We start from the raw sequence: 23,511 nt of genomic DNA on the forward strand, positions 1-23,511 counted from the left end.
ATTTTGACAGGCAACATGCACCAGGAGATACATACATGTATACATTTTTTTAATACCTTAATAGGGGCAACGTTTCCAAAATATTTTTTTAATTATTTGTGGAAATAATTTACTAAAGTGCAGATGAGATGCATAGTAACATCGAAGTGAATAAAAAATAAATAAAAAGAATAATTAACATCTAATTTTCCACTCCTGCCTGTTTAAGGGTTACAAGTTTGAATAAAGTTTGAATAAATGAGTGCGACTAGCGTTTAAATTGTCACACTGATGTTAAAAACTGCCACAGAGCTGTCATTGTGATTCGGCCGAGCCCGAGCGTTTCCGGAAACATCCGAGTGGTGACGCCGACCAGCAGCCGTAGCGACGCTCGCCGGAGTTTACACAAGCGAAGGGGAGCAAAATGGCGGACGAAGATATTACGCTTGATGGAAAACCTCTACAATCGCTCCGAGTCGCGGATTTAAAAACCGCCCTGGAGCAAAGAAACCTGCCGAAAAGCGGGCAGAAAAACACACTCATTAAGCGACTGAAAGGGGTGAGTTTTCTTCCTGCGTTTTGTTACGGACGCCTGTGTCGAGTCTGGCTAAGTTTAACAGGAGGCGAGAGGCGGGGGTTGGCGGGGGGGCAGTTAACATTAGAGGCCGTTGTAACGGTGTGTGTGTGTGTGTGTGTGTGGGCTCGCTCGGAAGCGGGAATACATAAACCTCCCTCCGGGACACGTTATGTTATTTTACGCAAAAGCAAATCTTTCTGTTTGCGGTTATTTGTAGTTGACCGACTACCGCGACCGAGTGTAACTACTTTGGTGCGCCGTGTTGCTCACAGTTGAAGAGTGTGCACCTGTCAAGTCGAGGCCTAAACTGAGTGTAAAGCGAGCAGAGCCGCACATAGTGTACAGTACAACACCGTGAACGCGCTCACTCCCTATGCGCGTGTGTGTGTGTGTTGGGGGGTGACGGGGGCGCGCTTCGGAACGTAAACACAATTTTAAACGCTTTACTATTGCGCGCAATTTTTTATTTTGTTAGGGTAAAACTAGATTTTTTGTGTGGTTAGGATTGTTTTGCAGAAGATATTCAGTTTATAAACAGCCGTGGGTGTCATTCCGGATCCAGGGTTTTAGATCCTAACATGTGACCAGACACTCAAAATAATGCCTCAGATTATATTTTAAACATTTAATTAACCAAGCTCCTATATAACTTTTCACTTATATGTTGTTTCTATATTTTTATTTTTATTTTTTGTTATTAAACTTTTTATTTGAAGAAAAATAGGTTATACGTGTTGCTCTTAATTTTGTATACATGTCATCAAGTCTTATCGTCAAACCAGATCTGGAACTTCTGCATATTGCACATCTATAAATTTCAGATTTATTTACCCTTAGATAGTTTACCATATATAGTATTATTTATTTCATTCATTTTATCACTTTCACCCTTAACCAGACACTCAAAATAATGCCTCAAATTATATTTTAAACATTTAATTAACCAGTTAACTCAACACTTATATTTTTTATTTTAAAACTTTATATAGAGCACTAATTGAAATACACACATTACTATTTTGCTTTTGTGACTTCAACATTTCCAAACTTTTCAAAATGTTTCATGTTTATGTTGCAAATCATGGTCAATTACTTTGATAATTGAATAATTATTTAAGATATTTTTTAAGCATATATCTCTAACATTACTTTGGGTCAGGGTAAGTTAGGTTATTTGTAACAATTTTCTAGTTTTCTTCGTCTTACATGAGAACAAACGTTATTTCTTTGGGATATTTGGTCATATATTGGGCTTTAGGTAATTTTAATTGACTTTTTTCACTTAATTTTTCTTAACAAATGATTAATTGGAAAATATTTTGTAGATTAACTATGAATGAAAATAATAAAGCCCTAAATTCTCAGATGTGACCACAATGGTATCTATGGGCCTGATAGGTTTGTGATTAAACACAAACATGATCAAACATACTAATACATTGAAACACTGTATGTCACAATGCAAAACATATTTAAGGTTAAAATATAATGCTACCGTAAATTATTCATTAGCTGAAGAAAAATACAGTGAGTGTAGTACGTAATAAAATCACAGTGGAGTGTCCCCGACATCTCTCAGGTTTCTTTTTCCAGATTTTCATATATTCAAAACACTTGTCTGTATTGGGCCAGAGTGTGGCTGAATTTAGATTTAAATCATGTGTAAATGAGGCTGTGCTGGGGTGGCACATTTAGGTAGTGGTGCTCTCACTAGATTTGTTGCTCATGAAACGTTGCACTTAGATTTTTGAAAGAAGAAGCACAGATGAATAAGTAATATTAATTGTATGTATTTCATTTGAATAAAGATGCAATTAAGTAATATTTGAACTGTTTTAGTGAGTTTTAGTAAGTATTATAAGAGTGTTAATCCCTTTTTCATTCTGATTAATAGTGAAGTAGCTGATAGTTAACATTGTATTTTGTCAAAATTATGTACACAACGTATGTGTGTGAAAAACTGTTGGTTTTTTTACATTTAAAATATGTGTGTCTTTGAAAAAAACCTGATGGAGTTTACAGTATGTTGCCTATACTAGATTTTGGGGCTTATTTTGTATTCATTTAGTGAGTTATCTTTTTTGTTGTTTTCAAATGTTTTCCAAAGTGTGTGACCCCAGGCAGCAACCAAATCACTATTTTATAAGACAAAGCAGGTTTTATAATTGAGTCACTGAACTAGCCAGCAAACAAAACACATTTTAAAGTAAAATTGTAGATATGAGACGTGATGTGATATAATTTATTAATTAAAATAAATTCCATTCCTTGTTCCCTGCAGGCTCTGATGCTCGAAAACCTGCAGAAGTCGTCCTCCTCTCACAGTGGGCTGCAGCCCAACTCTCAGGTAAGAGGACATTTTTGAAGATGAGCTAATTTCAACAACAAAGGTTTGGTTATTTTGGGCTCTGTAGAGAAGCACGACTCCTTTGCTTTTTGCTTACAGCACGTGGATTGTTATAAAGTGTTTTTTATGTACTGTTTTGTCTTGTAGATAGGGGAGGAGATGAGCCAGAATAGCTTCATAAAACAGTACCTGGCCAAGCAGCAGGAGCTCCTTCGACAGAGACTTGAGAGAGAGGCCCAGCAAGAGGAAGAGGCTGATGGTACATAAACACAACAACACCGCATAAACACCACAGTCACGAACCAGATGAGAATTCAAGTGTCTGCCACATGATAGAAAGAACTGGACAGTCTTTCTTTCGTTCTCTCTCTCTCTTTCTCCTTCAGCAGTCTTGTTCATTTGTGTACTTCAAAATTTGTACTCATTTATTTTCATGTAATTTTTCTATCAACGTGCTCATAAACGTATAAACATATTACACCAAGTTTTTATAATATCAACTGACTGAAGCTAAATTTAGGACGTTGAAAAGTTTGGGAATCATGCATTACAGGAAAAATGTCACATGTTACATGTCTCCCTCTAACAGAAAGCCCAGCAGTGCCGGAAGAGGATGAAGACCACTCGGAGGACAATGAGAGCTCTTCCTATCCTGACAAGGTCAGTATCTTTCAATGAGGAAAAACTAAGAACTTCTCCCTCAGGAAACATTTAAGCTGCTACACATAGGTCAGAATCTATAATACGTTTTTAATACTTGGACATTAAAACAGAACATATGTAGTTATCTCGAGGGCAGAATGTTTTCTCACGGACTAGATCAATTTTTTTTGTGCCCGGCAGCATCATCCCAAAATCTCTCAGCCCTCACTCACCAGGACGGAGGAGAGGGGAGGAGGATCAATGATGGGTCATGGGAAGATGGCATGTGGGCCTGATGTGGGTCCTGCTCCAACCATGCAGCGAGCCTCCTTTCATCAAGGACACAAGGAGCCACCGGCCCCGTCTCCTCCCCGCGCCGTAGCCTCCCTGTCAGTGCGCGTCCTGGGCCAGCCTGACCGCCAGGGGCTGCCCCCTGCCGTGTCCCGAGCCCAGGAGAAGGAGGGCACCGCGCCCATCGAGCCCGGCTCGGCCCATCCTGTCCTCCACCTCAGCCGATCAGCCGGCGTCGTGTCCGGAGGTCGTGTCCAGGAGGACAGCAATGAAGATGACGACGGTGATGACGAGAGCGAGGATGATGATGATTGGGGGCCTGGTCCCGGTCCCGGCGGGGCACGAAAAGGCAACAGAGTTCCTCCTCCACCGCAACAGATGCCCCCTAGTGGCCCAGCGGCAAGCGCAAGATCCAAACGCAAGCTTCAGCCTCCGCAGCACATCCCACCACCGCAGGTACTCGAGACCCCTATGCAGCTGCGCCACCCCACTCCTCCTCCCTCTCCACCACCCAACCTGTTCCCCCTCCCCGACACTCCCAAGCAGAGTCCCCCAGACAACCAGGAGGGAGAAGACCCAAGGGCTGCATCTGTCCCACCTTCCACCATGCAGAGGCAGGACTCTGAATCCAGCTCCGGTTCCAGCAGTCCTGAGCCGCCTGTGAAGCGCAAACCAGGACCCCTTTCTCTGCTGGTCCACAAGATGGAATCAGAGGGGGCTTTCCGGGCAGGCGAGACCACCTCAGCTGTGACTGTGTCCGGAGAGGCCGCACACTCCAGTACCGGGTCTGTCATGTCAGTGGCAGCCACAGCACCCATTGAATCTCCGCTGCAAATACTGGAGAGAAAGAGGCAACAGGAGAACAAAGAGCTGGAGGAAGAGAGGCGACTGGCGGAGAAGAGAGAGAGGGAACGACAGAAAGAGCAGGAGGAAGAACGAAAGAAAGAGGAGAGCGAGAGAGAGAAGAAACGTTTGGAAGAGGAGAAGGAAAAGGAGAGGAAACGACTCGAGGAAGAGGAGGAGAGAAGAAAGAAAAGACAGCTGGAGGAGGAGCGGGAGAAGAGACAGCAGGCGGCCAACAGAGAACGAATGGCTAAGACCGAGGCCCAAGATTCAGGTTCCTCATCTGATTCTGACTCCAAATCCGACTCTTCATCATCTCAATCGTCTTCCTCCGCCGGGGAGAAACCTCGTCCTGCCAGGCAGCTGAAGGTCAGTGATCAAGATCTGTGAGCTGTACTGCTTGTAAACCCAATGTCGTGCCACGCATGATGCACCAGTGTTTGTTTTAACAGTATAAAAATCCAATTATTCCAGAAGATTGGCTTCTTTTTTAAGATTTTCTGCTGTGCATTTAAAAGAAAATTTGCTTTTTTATGATTTATACAGACATTCATTTTTGGGTCAGTGATGGGTTTTTTTTGTGTGTCCATGTGGTTTAGTCAAATTTAAAGGGGTTAAAATTAGAAAATAAACATATGAATAACTCGCACACATTCTTTTTTTTGTGGAACGAGCATAAAATCACTTATTTTAATCCATTTTGAGAGAATATATTAGAGGATTATGGCAAAAAAGTTTAAGTGGTGTAACGATAAAAACGTATACCAGATAATTCAACTTGCTTAAAAACACTAAATTTTCAATAACTGCCGACTAGTTTGGCATGATCTTACATGATAACTTGTTTATATTAAATAAAGGTAATGGAATACAATGTTTCTAAATATTAAATTTAATCTGGGGAATCATGTCAATCACTGACATCATATTGACACTTATATATTGCCTTTTAATGTGTTTTATTTTCAATCATCTCACAGAAAACTGATCAGGGACGAGAGCCAGATGATGAGAAAAAGACGAAGCTGAGTAAAGGGGCGGAGAGAGAACACCTCACAAAAAGGTCAGTAACATTCACTTTAAGTACAAATATCCTCTTTGTCCAGTGAAATCAAGACTTCAAATCATTTGTGGCTGAAGTTGAAAAGTTACACCAGCAAAAAAGTCATTATTAATTTGCACCTGAACACACCACCTCCTTGCTTTCTGTCTCAGATCATTACTTTGTGATGTGTGTTATTCTGTAATGTGATTTGAGACATTCTTAGGACGTTGTAAATAATATATTTTCTTAAAGTTATGATCCTAACCCTCCACACTTTGCATTTTTATATCAAGTAATCTTTCATATATTGAACTATAAAGCGGGGACTCTCTTTATGTATGTCTATATTGTCTTTGCATATCTCGAGAACCATTTATCTTATCTATTTCACACTTGGTGGGTGTGTTGCTGACAAAGTGAAGCGTCGAGTGTGAAGTTTTGTTTGAGTGAGAAATATTAAAGGTGTGATTAAAAGCTGATCTTGAACCTCTCCAATCTGGCGGCCACGATTTTCATGACAACCGTTCATCTGACCGCCTTCATACTTGGCGGGTTTGTTGCTGAGGACCCGAGGAAGTGCAGTGTTGAGTGTAAAGTTGTTTGAAATGAAGAGTTCTCGGAAAATACCGGAGGACAGGGAGGCCGGAAACTACCAAGAGAACGCGAGCCTCCCCGAATCGACACACAGCGGCCGATACAGAAAACACATGAAGGAAATAAGATTCACACCATCTTATTTAAGGAAAAAATTCACCTCAAGGACACTAGCACTAAAAATGGAAGGAGTCTTTATCTGTCTGTATATACGTGTGTGTGTATGTATTTGCGACAAATGATCGATTTCACACTTTACTGTTTGGATGAAAGTGGCAAGCAGCGATACTGGGGCTCAATCATTTTGGCGTAGGCTCATCTTAAACAGGTGTGTTTAATGTGTATATTTTAATTTCAGTTGTACTGTAGCTGACAAAACCCACCAAAAAATATCCATCCCTTCATAGAGTATAACAAATTATAAAGGACATGGATCAGCTGATCTTTATTTAAATTTATCAGCTCTAATAACTTGGATTTTCATAATATGAAGTCCTATTACACTGTGGTTTGTTGCTTGAGTTGTGATGTTTTCATTGAGCCTGTTAAAATTATGTCCTGAGGATTATTTGACATCATTCAAAGACAATAAAACATGTCTACAGCTTGGGGAAAAAATACTGTTGATGGAAATGACCGCAGCATACCTCTATTTGCTCTTGAGCCTGAATGGGTTGTAAACTTGGTGCTCCTAAGTTAATAATAGCAGGTTGTATTTCTTGTCAGGCGTTTGATGCGGCAGCCCTACAAACAGCGTGGCTCTTTTCTCTGGGGAGGGGGTGTAAGGGGTCCTTATTCGCCTTGCCCCCTTTTTTACTTCTTTTCCCCGTGTAATTTCCTCTCCTTGTTGGCAGTACTCCGCGTTTGAGCTCACTCAGAGTCACCATTTCTTCTCGTTTTATGAGTGCTTTAATGTTGAAAAATCCTTAAACCGGAAGGTAGTTTGCTGCACTCCTGCTCACTTGACGCTGGTTTCTTGAGCCAACATGGCCGCCATGCGTGCATTGCATCCTTGATAGCGACGCAGTGATCGGCTAACCAGCAAGCGAGATCAACCACGGGCGGCGTTTATCTTTTATTATATCATTTTTATTTAAAAAAAACTCGCGTCCCCGGTTTCCAGCCACGCCTGACCGGCTCAACCTTTACCGATAACCGGTGACTCTCCATCCGCTGGGGGTTCCCTCCGTCCCGGGGCCGGCCACAATGCTGTCCGAAGGCAACAAAAACGGGTAAGAGTGAGCCAGAGGGCGACAGTAGGTTTCAGGTTGGTGCATGTACTTTCACACCTCTTATCTAGAAAGCAACCGGGAGAGAGGGAGGAGGGGGGGGGGAGTACATCAGTCCCGGTGTCCCCTGCTCGTTAAATATGATATCATGCCGGTTCACATACCGGCCTGGTCATGTTACATGTGAGGAGGACTTGGGGTGGGGACCGCAGTGAGTGAGAGGCTTTTGTTGGGTGCTTTTTTTCCCCTTTCTTTTTGGTAGGGTGAGGAGGAGGAGGAGAGGGTGGAGGGAAGGAAAGGGGGGTCTCCCTTCTTTGATAAGAGCTTAAAATAGCTTTTACATTTAAAGAATACACTGATGAATAAATGATAGGCTCAGGTTTAATGTTGTACTGGCGTAAATCATGCAGGCAGTGATTTCTACCCCTCCTCTCTCCCTCCCTCTCTCTCTCCTTCTCCCTCCCTTTCCTTCCTTCTGACCTTAACATATCCTATCATGGGATTTTTAACCTAGAACATAATTTTAACCCTATTTTTCCCCAAATAGACACATCCTCAATTTATTTTCTATTAAATTGGACCACACTGTGCTGCATCTTGTTGGCCGGCCCCACAGTATTTGTATTTTTTATTTATTTATTTTTGGGTTTTGTGTGGCTGTAGCTCTTAATGATCTCACTGTAGTCAAGGGAGATCATTAAAGCAGACATCTGTTAGCTGTACAGTCAGTGTGAGTGGGCCCTTATGGTGTGATATAATTCTCCCAGCTGGCACCGGCACTCACACTCCTCTCCTCGTCCCTTTTGGGAGCCTGACTACATGTCTGATTTGATCGGTGACATTGTGTTGTTGTTTTTTTTTTGGTCTATTTTTATGGTCGATTGAGACATTATCGGTCACTTTCAGATTTTGATCATCTTCCTCAAGTTTGATCTCTACTTCAGTCTCATGATATCAATATAAAGTTTTTAGATGTAGATTAAAGCGGCTTCAATATACAGACACAGTTATTCACTCTCTTTCTATCTCAGTGATCATTACATCACCTTGGCATGGCCGTTTCCCACCCCTTGCTCCTGATCCTAAGGGGGATATATTTGTAGTTGACATCTGCCTCGCTTTATAGCCTATGCAGGTGCCCATGAGTCCCACACGCAAACACAGACACACAATTGACATTGACATCCACACCTTGGCCAAATGAGGAGAAGACTCAGAGTGGTGTGTGTGTGTGTGTGTGTGTGTGGAGGAGGGGTAAATGCTGTCCTGCCTACACATACTCAGTGCCAGTGACTAATCTCCAGAGAAAAAGGTTGAACCGGCTCTCGTAACCCTCTGGGTAAAATTCAGTAGTACAGACACTACTAACGTTACAGTCACTTCCCTCCTCCCTTTTTTATTTTTTTAAAGACGTCGCGGACCTCTGCCAGTGGCCGCGTTTTACATGTCACGGAGAAAGGTAAAAGCTGAGATTTGACTGTCTGAGCTGGCGAGTGAGACCGCGTGAGTAATTACCAGCAAGATGATACCTTCCTTGAAAACGAAAGGGAGGGCATGGGTTTAATTAACTAGTTTAAAACCAAAGACTTTGATTTTGATTTTATTTTTTATTTTTTTGGTGAAAGTGACTCAGTGTTTTAGTCAGAGATACGTCTGGGGGTCCATTTGGACACCTACCACATCAATCTTTGAGTCAGCGCCCTATTTGGGTGATCAGCAGTTAGCACAGACTACTTACACATTTCGGCCACAGATATATACAACTTTTATGCAATAAATTATGAAACATTTAACACTGAAGCAGAGACAAAACATGCTGTAGAGATCGGTGTAGTTTTGTTTTGATGCTTTGTGGAAATGAAAGCACTTTTTAAAATGAATTATTCATCTCCATTTCCATTCAAATGCTAATTACGGAGCGCAATCTAAAAGAAAAAAGAAATAACCGCAATGAATCAAACAGTAGAGGCGAAGGTGCAGTGTGATGGAGAGAGAGGGGGGGAATGCTAGAGGATGTGATTCTCCCACCTACAGGGTGCCGCCGCCTGGGTGTCTGTCATCACACAGAGGCAGCGGAGGAGGTTTTTGATAGCGCAGGTAAGGGGAAGACGGGGTGTAGCTAAAAATATATTAATGGCCTATGCTTGGTTTGATTCTGTCTTTGATAACGAAGATAAAATAAAGTAAAAGCACATCTAAAGAAGTGTTTGGCTGTGTGAGGTCTGACTCATAGCAGCTACAAAGCATGACCATCTTTAGCTGAATTAGAGGTGGAGTTTTTTTTTCTTCAATAATGACCCAGCACGGATCAGATGAAGACCACACACACACGCTGTCAGCTGTGTGTCTTCGACTACAAGTTCGTTTGAGGAGTGTTTGTGACCCTGGGTGTCAGTTAGCTGGTGAGTTATTTATAGCGGGAGTGACCCAGATCACCGGCCTCCGGCACCCTTCCTCTGACTCCTGCAGTGTTTTCTCGTCCCGCACATCGTTTTGTCTCTCCTCTCAGACTCAACACTCGCATCGACCGCTCTCTAAAAGCTGAGCTCAAAGGCAGCGTCTGGATTGATTTCGATGTGGCAGCTAAAGATGCTCGTTTCTGATTAATCGCTTGGTGCATAAAATGTCAAATTATAACGATCAATGACTTTTACATGACAAAACAGCTCCAGATTATTTTTCTGATCATTAATTTGGAGTTCAATTTATATTGTCATTGATCCAGCCACCATAAATGAGAATAAAGACCCGGCCGATACTTGATTTTTGGGGGCGGATACGGATATTAAGGAGTAAAAACCTTCCTATATCGATATGTTATATTTTTTGTAATGATCCTTAAATGTAGTTATCGACCACATGTGACAAAGATATGTGATGAAGGCGTGAAATTTTACAGTTTGACACTAATCTTTAAGGATGATTAACAGTTAACTGTTGTTTTCAGGTATACATTTTAACCTGAGCAAAATAAAATAAAATCCGATGGCAAAGGAAAGATGCTGGTTTGTTTTTGTGTCCATCTGCTTGTCAGCGCAGCAGTCGCACCCGCTCAGATGTTGTTAGGTATCCGTTTTTGGCAGTGTAACATGTAAGGTGCTGCCAGGCCCTGTCATCATGGTAATTGAGTATAATGACGGTCATTATCAGTGCCCTCTAAAACAAGGAGCTTTCATGTGTCAAATTTAAATACAATGCAATAAAAATCACGTAATCTCTTTTTTTTTTTTCTCTCTCTCTCTCTCTCTCTCTCGGTCCTCTCACCCCACCTGTGTTCCCCTCCTCACTCTCCTACTCCTCTTCCTCTTCTTCCTCCTGCTGCAGGGAGGTGTCAGAGCCCAGCGCAGCCGCCGTGACCGAGGTGGAACCAGACTCCGAGAGCTCCATGGCCCAGCAGCCGGCCTCCGGAGCTGAGCCGGACAACAACAGCAACGAGGGTCGCCTGGAGGAGGTAAGGTCACTGAGAGGGTGGGGGTAGGGGGTAGGGAGGAAGGGTGGGGGGGTGCACCTAAGGGTCTTTGCTCTGTCTCCCACTAACCTGCATCCTCATTCACATATAAGCATGTTTTATAGTTGGCAGCATAAGTTGAGAGAGTCACTCAAAACCAACACAACCCCCGCCCCCCCGACATTGGTAGCTGCGGACACATTCTTTTTTGGATTATTATATCCTCTTAAATGCTCAACAGATTACCGAATTGGGACGTTTTCGCAAATGTTCGTAGGTGAACAAAACAAAACGGGGTTGAGTTGGAGTTGGGTCCTTGGGGGTAAATGGGAATGAACTGATCCCTTCCATCTGTGTTTTTAATTCAACTAATAATAATAACTCATAATTAACTAGTTTACTTTAGATGATCTCTCACACACCACTCGTCTTGTCTGGGGCCCTGCAGAGCAATGTTATAGGGAGGACGGGTAATAGTTCGTTAAATTAGGAGTCCACGCTTCGTGGATTTCTGTTTGTTGTCTGTATGTTGAGAAAGTAGAAACGTTAAACTTCGAAGTCCCCTGACACGCCAAGGTGACTGTCAACCATCAAAGGTGCCATCGATTTAGCCCTCGATGACGTATTGTCTACAATTTTGTCTTTAAAGTCATCCGTTTTAATACGTTAGCTGCTAGCCGACACCGCTGTTTCATCACTGACTTCTGTCACGTGACCTTTTTTTAATCAGCTCATATAGGGCTCTAACATGCATATCAACATTAAGATGATGAATTTTTTGCATCGTGCCCAGTTTAAAGATTTTAATTGAAAACATCGGTCGGTTCAGGTTCGTCGAATTCAACTTGGTGTGTCGGGGTTGACGAGATTCATCATATCTCAAAGTGCGTTTAATGCTATAACAAGCAGTTTCTTTTTTATATAATTTTAATGTTATTACAGACATTCACATTTAATACTTAATTATACATCAGATAATTCCTGTTAGTTCAATATAAAGCTGTTTGTTTAAATACAGCTATACAATATTTATAACCTTCACAGTTTCACATTACGCTACATTACCGGCACCGAGCTCTCAACTTTTCTTATCTAGAGTAATTACATTTACTGGTGAGCTTCTGCGCTATTGAAGTTATTATCATCATGTTTTTTGTTTTCTTTCCAGTGTGTGTTTCCGTGTGGGTCGGTGGGTTTTTTTTAGTTTCCTCCGTGGGTTTGCATGAGTAATGGACCCTGACAGTGTGTGTGTGTGTGTGTGTAGAGAGATGCATCAGGGCTTGTTTCTTGCTGTTTCTTTCACCGTGTTTTCATCCTCTGGCTTGCTTCTTTTTACACTGCATATCTCTCTCTCTCTCTGTTATTATCTCTCTCGCTCTCTCCCCTCTTTTATCCCCTTCACTTTCCATCGTTTGCCTTTTTGTATCCCATCATGAACGCTTCTCTCTCTCTCTCTCACTATATATATTTATGGTGTGACTGCTGTTTAAAACCCCATTGATTGCTTTGTTATGAAGGTGCCCATGCCTCTTCCATTGCCCCTAATGGTACCTGCTGCGTACTACTACTACCACCACCACAACCAACACCTCCTCCACTCCTCCTCCTACTCCTACAACTCCTGTCCCGCTATGCCCAAGTGCGTCGTTGGTACCTGAATTAGGCCCAGAGTCTGCGACCCCCATGGCACTGAGTAAAGCCTGAGCCCGCGAGGCCTCCTCCCCCCCCCGTAGTCCTCCAGTGACACGCTGAGCCAGCAGGAACTGGGGCTCGAGTCAGACCACCACCCGACAGCAGCAGCAGCATGAGCGGCAGCCATGGTAACTGCAGCAGCACACAGTTGTCATGGTAACCCAGCCTCAGGGGGTTGGAAGCCTGCTCGCTGATCTGAACCGGACTGGACTGTACTGCACTGCACTGTGTGTGTGTGTGTGTGTGGTGGTGATGAATGATGGACGGGGGTAAGAGAAGAGAAGAGGAAGCGAGGTTGTGCAACTCTCTCTCTCTCAATCCACCCGCCCCCCTTGCCGCCTTCCCCTCCATCTGCCATTTTGAGGATGAGCACAGTCCTTCAAGTGTCATCCTCCCAAACCTCCGACAGTCAGATGCAAGTTTGTCATTCATTCAGAGAAAAGACAAAAAGAAATTCATTTTTGCCTCCAGTCCCGCACTGCCCCCTGCCTGTGGGGCGGGGTAATGACCTGGAGGACCACTGCAGTAACCCACAGAGTGATCAGAGCTCCATCAAGATCACTGCTGGGGTTTTTAAGGCTTTTAAACACACTCCAAGAGAGCAGCTGGGGCTTTTTAAAAAAAAAATGTGTATGAGACATTACGATGTGGACTAATTGGTAATCGCCTGCTTTGACGAGCTGCTCTGCTTTTTTAAGGACTTCCGTTACTGAGCTATACAACCAAACTCTTACACCACTCCTTCAAAGCTGCCTTGAACTCATAAAGGACTTACTGCCAACGGTTTTAATCTGACACACATTAATGCATCGAGAGTTTTTGTGGGTTCAGTTCACGATGACTTTCAACATCCACACTCAGGGGCCAAGAGAGCTGGATTCACTCAGCAAATCATCGCCCTCACCTTCACCATCCCTGCGGCCACACTGTCAGTGAACTCGAGTGTCACCAGGAGGTTGTGATATTCGGCATCTGCTCCGCACCTGGTGGATGGACAACTGCAGTTGTTGTTGCTGTAGTTGTATTTATCTCTTCATCCAGCTCTTCACCCGCTACACCCACAACTCCTTGGCCCTTTCATCTCGTATGATTTCGTGCGAGTGTGGAGGCGTTCATGCCAGTGAATATACTCGAGAAGATATCCATCAGTCTTCTCATTTGATATATTTCCCTGGATTGTAATTGAACCAAAAAAAAACACAAATTATTTGGATTATTTTTTCCACCTTCATTGCCATTTAAAGACTTCCTTTTTTTCCTATATTCCGCAAACTTTATGGAAATGGAAACCTCAGGAGCTGCTAAATACAGGACTACAAATATCTTGGACAGTGAACAGAAACCTCCAGGACAAGCTGCTGTTGTTGTTGTTGATGTTATGACATTTAAAACACACCCGAGTGTCTTAAAAGGCTTTTAGGACTTAATATCGGAGAACACAGACAGTTTTGTCAAAGACAGTCGACCCTAGCATCACAAAATGGATTTTTTTTCCACTCACAAATCAAAGACTTTAACAAAGTATACTTCACCCGTGACCCCGTCACAATCCATCACAAGACAATTTGAAACTCTTTGCTCCCCCAAAAAGACTGAAATGAGACTCTGTGTGTCGATCAAGAAAAAGTCCAACCACAGCCCCCCCTTCAAGACAAAAAGTCCAATCCAGTGATCAGTTCCTGTCTGCTGGCTAATCTGCACACTCATATCGAGCCCTGCCCTCACTCCTCAGCCTACTCTGATTGGATCCTTGTTGCCTAGATACAGTACACACTGTCGTGCGGTTGGGCCGTAGTCGAGCCAGTAAGGATTCAGGTGTCAAATGGTACCAGGAAATGACTTGTCATTATTCCTCTCTTTTAAAATGTTTACATTTTTAAAGGAATACTTTGTTAAAAAAAAAAAAACTAAAAAAGGACTTTTCTCCTAATCTTTTTTGGTTCATTGAAAAGAGGAATTAACTCGTTCCTCGTTGTAATTTTACTGCAAATTTTTGAGCTGTACTGCAGTTTTAATTTGACATTTATTTATGATACCAAGATGGCAGAGCTCATCATACTTTTTAAACACTATGGTTTAATTTGACTAATCTCCGAGGCAAATTTCAACTGCAGTACCGACACTCGTTCTGACTGATCTTTGAGATCTCTGCACTCTGTTTTCCACCTCTGCTCCACAGAACTAAAGAACTCATAAAAAAGCACATTCAAAATAAAAAATCCAACACTTGATTCAACTACACTGCATTTGATTTACGCTAAGTGGTCACCGAAATTTGCAAAACGCTACAACTAGCAAGGATAAATGCAGCAGCGTTACAACATTTGTAAGTCTCGGTGTTGTAAAGTGACAGGATCGACTCTGCTGGGCTCCTTCTCCCGCTCAGACTCCTGATAACAAACCACATTAAGATACGACCCAGTTTGAGTTGCACACAGGCCTCCTCTTGTCCCTAATGCACATCCTGTACTACACACACACACACACACACACACACACACACACACACACACACACACACAAAAGACTAGATTAATGATTTATCTCAGTGTCTTTGAGCAGAGGTGGAAGGCGGAAATGTGTCTGGAGTCTCTCTGTATCGACAAAGCAGAACCCCCTCTCCTTAATGTGGTACAATTGGAGTCTCCAGGCCTCTTGTTACTTTACCCCTCTCCTCCTCCTCCCCCAACTACCCCCCCCCCCCCCTACTGTTCCTGTTTCACCTCCTCTCTGTTGTTGCCTGTTTGGGTCTGGACTCTCGTTTCTCATGTCGCCCCACACCCCTGGGGTTCTGTATGTTCTCTTTCTGTCTCTCTCTTTTTCCAGAGCACCACTCCTAAGGCTTTCGCTGCTCGCAAGATATCCCTGACCAGTAAGTACAGCAGTCCCTCCCGCACAATCCTCTCGACTCCTGGATCTGTCATCCTACCGGAAGCATATAAAATTTCACGTGCAAAATATATTTGCGTAGCTGTAAATTAACGTTTTTGACTTAAAAGAAGCTGAAAATTATATAAGAATGGATACAAATTCACAATAATGACTTTTTAATGAGTAATGAGCCGTATGACTGTCATGCTGAATATACAAGAGTTCAGTTTAGAGTCACAGTGCAATTCATTTTATATGACCTCCACAAACAGAGCCCAACACTGAACATATATACAACTCTTTTTAACTCTGTTTTTAATTATTTATATGATAAATTATGCATTTGCCAACTATAGTGATCACATCTAAACAGGTGAAGAGTTTCTTTTATGGAGAATTGTACACTCTTTTTTATCAGTGATACATGTTTATATGATCAGTGAAAGTAAGAGTAAATTCTACACAATAAAATCATGTCAGAAAAAAACTACAATATGTTTTATGTCAATAAGTTACCTGCTTTATGGCACTGGTTGGTTTATCTCCACCTGCTGTAATGTATTTATAAAATGACTGTAGACCAGTGACTTCTCAGAGGAAAACAACAGTGGACGACTGTTGCAGATATGTAAAATAAATTCACACTTTTCCTGGTCAGCAATGTTAATTGGAGTGTGTTATCCTCTTATATTAAGGTGTTGTGGAAACCCTGTTACTGCCTAAATAACAATATTTGTTCATATGGTTTTTTTTTAAATCACCAAGCTACAATACTTTCTGAAATATTTATGCACACTACTCAAAGCTAAAGTCACATTGGTTTTTGTACAACTTCACACTGCACTGCATTTATCTAATGTGTAGGTCCCAAGCTCTGTAGAAGTAAAAATATGTGAAAAATATATTTTTTAAATGAACAAATATAGTGATGTAGTTCTCCTAATTCCATTTATAAACTCTGTAAACATCAATTAGTAATCGTCAACTTTGGTAAACCTTTTTCTTGCATGTGGTTTCAAGCATGCAACGACGTGCCGCTAAACTTCCGTTCAGCTGAGAACAATCATCTGTCCAAGAATGTATTTTTACTCTTCTGAATTATATATATTTTTTGCCTCCTCCTGCAGGCAGCAAGACGTCTCCGGCCACCACAGAAGGAGCAGCAGGAGAGTCCGAGACGGGGACTGCAGCAGGGAGGAAGAGGCGATGGGGCTCCAGCACGGCCGTCACCGCTAAGAAACCATCCATCAGCATCACCACCGACTCACTGAAGGTACTGACTCAGCACAGGGACCTGGACCAGGTATCCCAACGAGTGCCAGGAGGATTTAGTTAAGGCTAATGTTTGACAGTTTGACCTCTGACATGAATTACACACTGACTTATGAAAAATCATTTGTCTGCCTTTTCTTTTCATCCCTACCATCATTGTTTGTACCCCACCTTCTCTTTTATTCGTCTCTTTTCTTTGCCTCCGTCCTTTTCCTCCTGTGTGTGTGACCTCCTATTGTCCTCCAGTCTTTGATCCCAGACATCAAAGTAAGCCAGGAGGCAGTGGTGGAGCTGCACCCAGAGGAGCTGCAGCTGTCTGGGGACGAGGAGAGTCTGGACGCCAACCGGGGCGACCAGGACAAGGGCCTCAAGATCCGACGCACAGTCACACAGGTGAGGAGACGCTTTTGTCCTGTCATCCATCTTTTTTAAGTCGCTTCTTGTATCGGACAGCCTCTCCTGATTTTGTTTGCTTTTATCTCTTTTTTTAAATATGTTTGATCTATTCTTACTTTTTCTCCTACATTTAAATGGTTTTTACTCATTAGTTTTTTATTTCATCTCTTTTAAAAAGTTATTTTATGATTTATGTATTTTGCAGCCTTGTGAAAAACCTAAGTAGGATTTTGAAAAGTGCTCAATAAATAAAGTTTATCATTACTATAAAGAGGGAATTTAAGTGTTTTTAATGTGCGCAGCAATGGAACAACAAACGGAAGTTGAGCTTTCTGTTATGTTCGATGCCTAATTTGGGGAACTATGTTTTAGTCGAGTGTGTTTTTAAGCGTGTCACACCACTGTAATTCCTCCCCAGGTGGTCCCGGGTGACGGCCAGGAGAATGGACAGGCCAACGAAGAGGAAGAAGTGGAGAAAACCGAGAGAGAGATACAGCGCAGGACTTCCAAAGACAAAAGGAAGAACAGCGTGTCAGAGGAAGCCTCGGAAACACAGGTGTCTGTCAAAGTTGAGGGAGAAGCAAAGAAAGGTAAATGCCTCGGTGAAAAATGTGTGGGTTTAATTGCTGTTGATAGCTGGTTACAAACCTGCTCCCGATCATGCCTCTGGCGGCATTTTTAATTATATAACTTATATACTTAAAATATCTTTTTTCCTCACCTTTTCTCCACTCTGTTTTTTTTTTTTTTTACCCCAGTCACCCCCAGCGACAGTCTGGTGCGTCGCTCAATCAGTCAGCAGAAGTCTGGCGTGTCCGTCACCATCGACGACCCCGTCCGCACAAACAAGCAGCCCTCGCCACCTCGTGGCAAAGTCTCAAATATCATCCATGTGACCAATCTGGTGGGTTTTTAAATCATCATAAATGCATCAAAAGTCATAAAATACAGAGAAAAAAGTGTTTTTCTTCCAAGTCATGTCTTCTCTAAATGTGCTCACTTTTTAGAGTGGCAGATAAGATAAAAATGTTTCCTTATGTTCTTTGTTTTTTGGTCAAATAGTACCCAAAGACTAAAACTATGTGGAGCTAAAATGACATTAGAGAAAAAATCCCTCATTTCTAAATGTACCATGTAAGTGTTGTCATGAATGAGGCACATTGTGTTTGTAACCACCTCACCATCTTCCCCGTAATTAGAGTCAGGAACTCTTACCCAGGTATTACAGCCGCAGTCGAGCAGCACCTCAAGTCGGGGGCGCACTGCATGACTAAACAGACTTTGACAAGATGAGACATCGCACATTTAATGACTGGCATTTGCAGATTTTTTAAACCTTCGTCATCAAGGTTAGACTCTAAGTTAGACACGGATCAAAGAGTACAAGCTATGTATCGCCACTTAGCCACACAGAGTCCAAACACACAAGACTAAAAGTTTAAAGCTGTGAGGCTCGTTATCACTTTGTTTACCAGAAAATAAACCTGGTAAATTGGACGGATTTAAAATGTACAAACAACCTTGCTGTTTACTGCTTTTGTTTTTTTTCTACTTTCACCTCCAGAAGGGGAAAAAAGTGAGTTTTGTCCTGAGGGTGGCAACAGAGTAAAGACATGTTGTTGCCTAAATTAAAAGAGTTTATCTTCTTGTCTTGTGACCGTTTGAGGACGTGTTAGATTCTGTTTGATAAACAGTGGCGTTAATCTCAAAGTACAACAGAAACCTTTGTCAATTCAGTCAGGTGTTTTTGTTTTTTTTAGATGTTTTGTGTCATGAAGTGTTGGACGAGTGGAAATTATGACCTGTTATTACCTGCATGAACAGTCAAGATCTACAAAGTCGTTCAGATTAAAGTTGTCAAAACTGAATCACATTAATCCTGCGTGGACTCAGGAAGGACAGGATGAATTTTCCATGAATCTGTTTGACCCTGATGTTTCTCTCTGATCCCGCAGGTACGACCCTTCACGCTGGGCCAGCTCAAAGAGCTGCTGAACCAGACGGGCAGCGTGGTGGAAGACGGCTTCTGGATCGACAAGATCAAGTCTCACTGCTTCGTCACAGTCAGTACTAACAAATGCAACCATTTATGTTGCGTTCAGAATGGGAATCCTCGTGTCCACCAATAAATGAGTTCAATGATTGATACACAGCTACCAAACAGGACCATTTAAAGCATGTTTTGAACAGTTTTTATGCTTACTGTTTGGAGTTATTGGTATTTTAGAGTAAGCTCAGACTTGAGCACACAGGGCCTGAATGTTGGAGTATTTCTGAAACTTTTCCACTACAGTTTATTTCTTGCATGCTGCTGAAAGTTTATATTAAAATCGTAAAATAAAGTCGCTGAGCTCAGACATGAATAGAGACATTCTTGTTCTTTCCATCCTTGCTTACTCACCTACTTTAACGATTTGAATCCAATTTTTTAATAACAAACATTTGAGTAAAAGGAGCGTTTTCAGTCAGATAACGCTGTTCGTCTTCTCCTGTTCTCCCAGTACGCCACGACAGAGGAGGCGGTGTCCACCAGAGCTGTTCTCCACGGAGTCAAATGGCCTCAGAGCAATCCCAAAGTCCTCAACGTGGACTTCTGTGAACAGGAAGAGGTAAAGCCAAAAAACAGCTTAACATCACAGTAGATGTTGGGGAATGTGGGGAGTTAACTCATTTTAAATTCTCAATGATTGGGATTTGCCATCATTAGTGTGTTATTATTTGGCTATTTTAAACCACACAAACACGATAATTACTCAAAAATTCAAAAAAATCATAGAGGGAAAACATTGAATCTTAAAGTTTCATATTTTAAATATATGATACAAATGTGTCCATTCTTCCCTCTTTCGTATTTCTCTGCAATTTTTTTAAGATGCACCGGTTTTTTATGGGTTGTAAACTTTACCTTAAAGTGAATAGATAAAATTTAAAAAAAACTCACAGATACACTGCTCTGTCATATTGTAGGCAGCTGGTGTTACTCAAAGTAAAAAGGCTCAGGGAATAAAATATTAACAGGTTTATTTTTGAAACAATATAAGATGAGCAGCCACATACTTAGTGATCCAGGTGGGGATTTTTTTAACTGTAGGCAGATGGATGTCACAACATCCACCATGTTTGCTTTCTGTTTGAACTGGGAAAATAGTTCCTGACCTTTCAGAGCAGAGCCTTTGTTAGCATCAAACTCATATTATACATTAAACTATCAGATTTTTTTGTGTGTGGTGTCTTTGTTAGAGGTTTAAATGATACTCTTCCACATTTAACATCTCCGGTATTTGTGAATTTATTTCTATTCTTTGTTCTTCCTGCAGGTTGACTTTCACAAAGGGATCCTGAAACCAGTCAAAGAAGAGGAACGTGTCCCGCAGCCTGGCGCTCCCCAGAACCGGCTGCCCCCACTCATGCCCGAGCGGGACAAAGAGCGCGAGCGGGACAGAGTCGTGGACAGGGAACGAGACCGCGACTCTGTCCGAGGCGTGGTGGGAGTGCGGGATCTGTGGGCGGAGCGAGAGAGGGAGATGGAACGCCGCGAACGGGCCCGCGGAGAACGGGAGTGGGACCGGGATAAGGTCCGGGAGTTCGCCAGACCCGGTGAGGAAGAGCGGCGCTCTCGATCCAGAGATAGAGAGCGGAGGAGGAGGGAGAGGGGCAAGAGCAAGGAGAGGAAGACCGAAAAGAAGGGTGAGATGTCTCGCTGCGATGAGAATGATAGAAGAGATAAAGAAAGGAAACAGAGCGGAACAAACTGATGATTAGATCACAAAAACATATAAAAACTGCACAAGATAGTCGACCGTATCACGTTTAGTTTGTGTTTGTCTCTTTCTGTTAGTCATCATTTACTGAAGTTTCTATAAGAGGGTTTGAGTAGCCTGGAAAATGATCACTACTATAATCCTTTAAACACCTCTCTTTACATACTCTTTATCAATGAATTATTTCATCATTACGTGTTTGTTTTTTTTGTTTTAAAAAAAATAACCTTTATGTGTCTGTTTCCTCACTAACAGAGAAGGGAGATGAACCTCCGGCGAAGCTGCTGGACGACTTGTTCCTGAAGACCAAAGCGGCTCCGTGTATATACTGGCTCCCCCTCACTGAGGAGCAGGTCGGTACCTCTCCATCACACTGAGCCACATCGCTCTCATCGGTTTAAACGCATATCCTGTGACTAAATCGTTTTTTTTCTCCTCCAGGCGGCGCAGAGGGTTTTGGACCGCTCCGAGCGGCAAAAGGAGCGCGAGCGCAGGCGCAAGGAGCAGCAAGAAGAGGAGAAAAAGCGCGAGGAGGAGAAGAGAGAGGAGAGGTTGAAAACCCGGGAGAAGGAAGGCGGAGTGACGGCGAGCGGCGGAGGAGCCGGGCGAGGCGCCGACGGAGACCGAGAGAGGGAGCGCGGCCGAGACCGAGAGGCAGACAAGAGGAGGGATGGCGGCAACCGGCCCAGACGACCCTCCACGGGCACCGGGAGCGGACGGCGATCCCGTAGCCGTAGCAACCCCAGAGACAGACGCCGCTGAGGCGCCGAGCGGCCGCAGGGGAATGCTGAAGAGAGAGAGATGGGGGGTGGGGGGGACGCTGCGTAACGGAGGAAACGGCAGACAGGACGTCTCCCACTTGGCGACTGATTTCTCACGCCACAAAAAATCTAAGGACTCGTGTCTGCTCCTCACTGTCGCCGCCCCCACCACGCTTTAATTCGTCCACTTTGATGCCAGCGTTGTCTTCCACACACTTCTGCCATTTCCCCGCCACCTCGTCGTCCTCGTCGGTTTACACGAAAATAAAACGTTATAATTACTTATTTTGTTTATAATGAAAAGACGGTTCCTCCTCTCCCTCTCTTCCTTCTCCTCCTCCTCTTTCCTCCTCCTCCTCTCCTGTTCTCTCTCCGTCTTCCAGAAGTAGCGTTCAGCCTCCTCTAGAGAGCAGCGTTCCTCCTCGTCTCCGTGCAGTTGCTGTTTTCATTCTCCTCCGTTGAAGAAAAAGAAGCAGAGAGGGCGTTGTTTGTGTTTTTTGTGTTTTTTTGAGGGTTTTTTTTTTTTTCGTTGTTGGCTCGCCTCAGCATTTTGTCCCTCTGAGGTTTGGTAGCCCGCCTCTTTATTTTAGTTCTGCGGGTGCACAGTTCCTTCCTCCAAAAAACCCTGTAATAAAACCAGTCCAGAATAGATCCCTGACCTTCAAATATTTTCTAGGATCAGTTTTAGTGTTTCAACTCTTCAGCACGAGGATTTTTTTATACTAAATTTACAGGTAATCTGTCAAAGTGAGGAAAAGTTTTTGCTTTTTTTTGTCAACATTTTATGAATCATGTTTTTTTTTGTTTTTTTTTGTTTTTCATCCTTGGTGGGTTTGTTGTTTGTGTGAGTTATAACCTTCACCCCCCCCTCCCTTCTCCCTCCTCTTCCTCCTCTTCTCCCTCTTCTCCCACAAAGGATGCAACTGGTACTGAAGTCTCAACACTGAAGCCTAAAAAATAACAAAATAAAGAAAAAGAAAAGAAGTGTTCGATACAAAGAGACGTGAAGTTGCATGTTGTGGCGATGCGGGACACGTGCACATGCCCGAGTTTGTCTTTCTTTTTTTTAAGCGGATGAGAAAAAAGAAGGATGTGAAACTCTCATCCCGAGCTGGAGCGGAGGTTTATTACGTAATAGATTCGGGAAGCTGTGACCCCCCCCCCACTCCCACCCCTCCTCACCGGGTCTCCATATGAGAAAACTCCTCCTCTTACCTGTCAATCATATAAATATATTTAGAGAGGAGGTATAAGAAAATTAAAAGTTTATCCTGTAATAGAGTAATAGTCACACTTTTTAATATTTTTAATTTTATGTTCTTAGTTGGTTTTGCTCTTGTTGCTTTTTTTCTTCTATTTTTTTTCTTCCTCCTGAGTGCTGAATGTACCGAGAATTTAAAAAGTGAATAAATTTAAATTGGTTATCAGATTGTGTGCTTGGATGTTTTTTGCTCAAATCGAGAAGTTGTGGTAAAAACGTCGACAGCTATTAACGATGAATATAACAACTTAAAAGAGCAAAAACTAAATAATTAAGGTTTTAAATTTTGCAGCCTGATACCCAAAAGTCAAATCTCTCAAGAAGCTGATGTATAGAAAACCTCGACCTTTAACTGGTGAAGTATTTAGACTATGGCGACTTAAGAGAGCAAAAACTGAGTAGTGAGGGCTTTAAATTTTGCAAAAGTCACACACAAGTTGTCAAGAACACAAATGAAAATATTTATTACAGCATACAGAAATTACAGTAATGTTTTTCCCCA

The 23,511-nt window shown here is 42.6% G+C and overlaps 1 protein-coding gene across 1 annotated transcript; it reads left to right on the forward strand.

Annotated features, from left to right (window-relative positions):
* Positions 1-373: 373 nt before the first annotated feature.
* On the forward strand, positions 374-23,169 carry acin1b (apoptotic chromatin condensation inducer 1b). The gene is made up of 17 exons (XM_062445113.1): positions 374-538; positions 2,838-2,903; positions 3,051-3,162; positions 3,493-3,563; positions 3,747-5,048; positions 5,660-5,742; positions 10,872-10,998; positions 15,514-15,559; positions 16,686-16,831; positions 17,077-17,223; positions 17,645-17,816; positions 17,985-18,130; positions 19,182-19,289; positions 19,728-19,835; positions 20,544-20,913; positions 21,243-21,340; positions 21,429-23,169. The coding sequence occupies exons 1-17, from the start codon at positions 404-406 to the stop codon at positions 21,747-21,749; spliced, it is 3,558 nt and encodes a 1,185-aa protein (XP_062301097.1). The 5' UTR covers positions 374-403; the 3' UTR covers positions 21,750-23,169.
* Positions 23,170-23,511: the final 342 nt, after the last annotated feature.

This window comes from Scomber scombrus, chromosome 23, assembly GCF_963691925.1.
Source record: "Scomber scombrus chromosome 23, fScoSco1.1, whole genome shotgun sequence".
Classification (NCBI taxonomy): domain Eukaryota; kingdom Metazoa; phylum Chordata; class Actinopteri; order Scombriformes; family Scombridae; genus Scomber; species Scomber scombrus.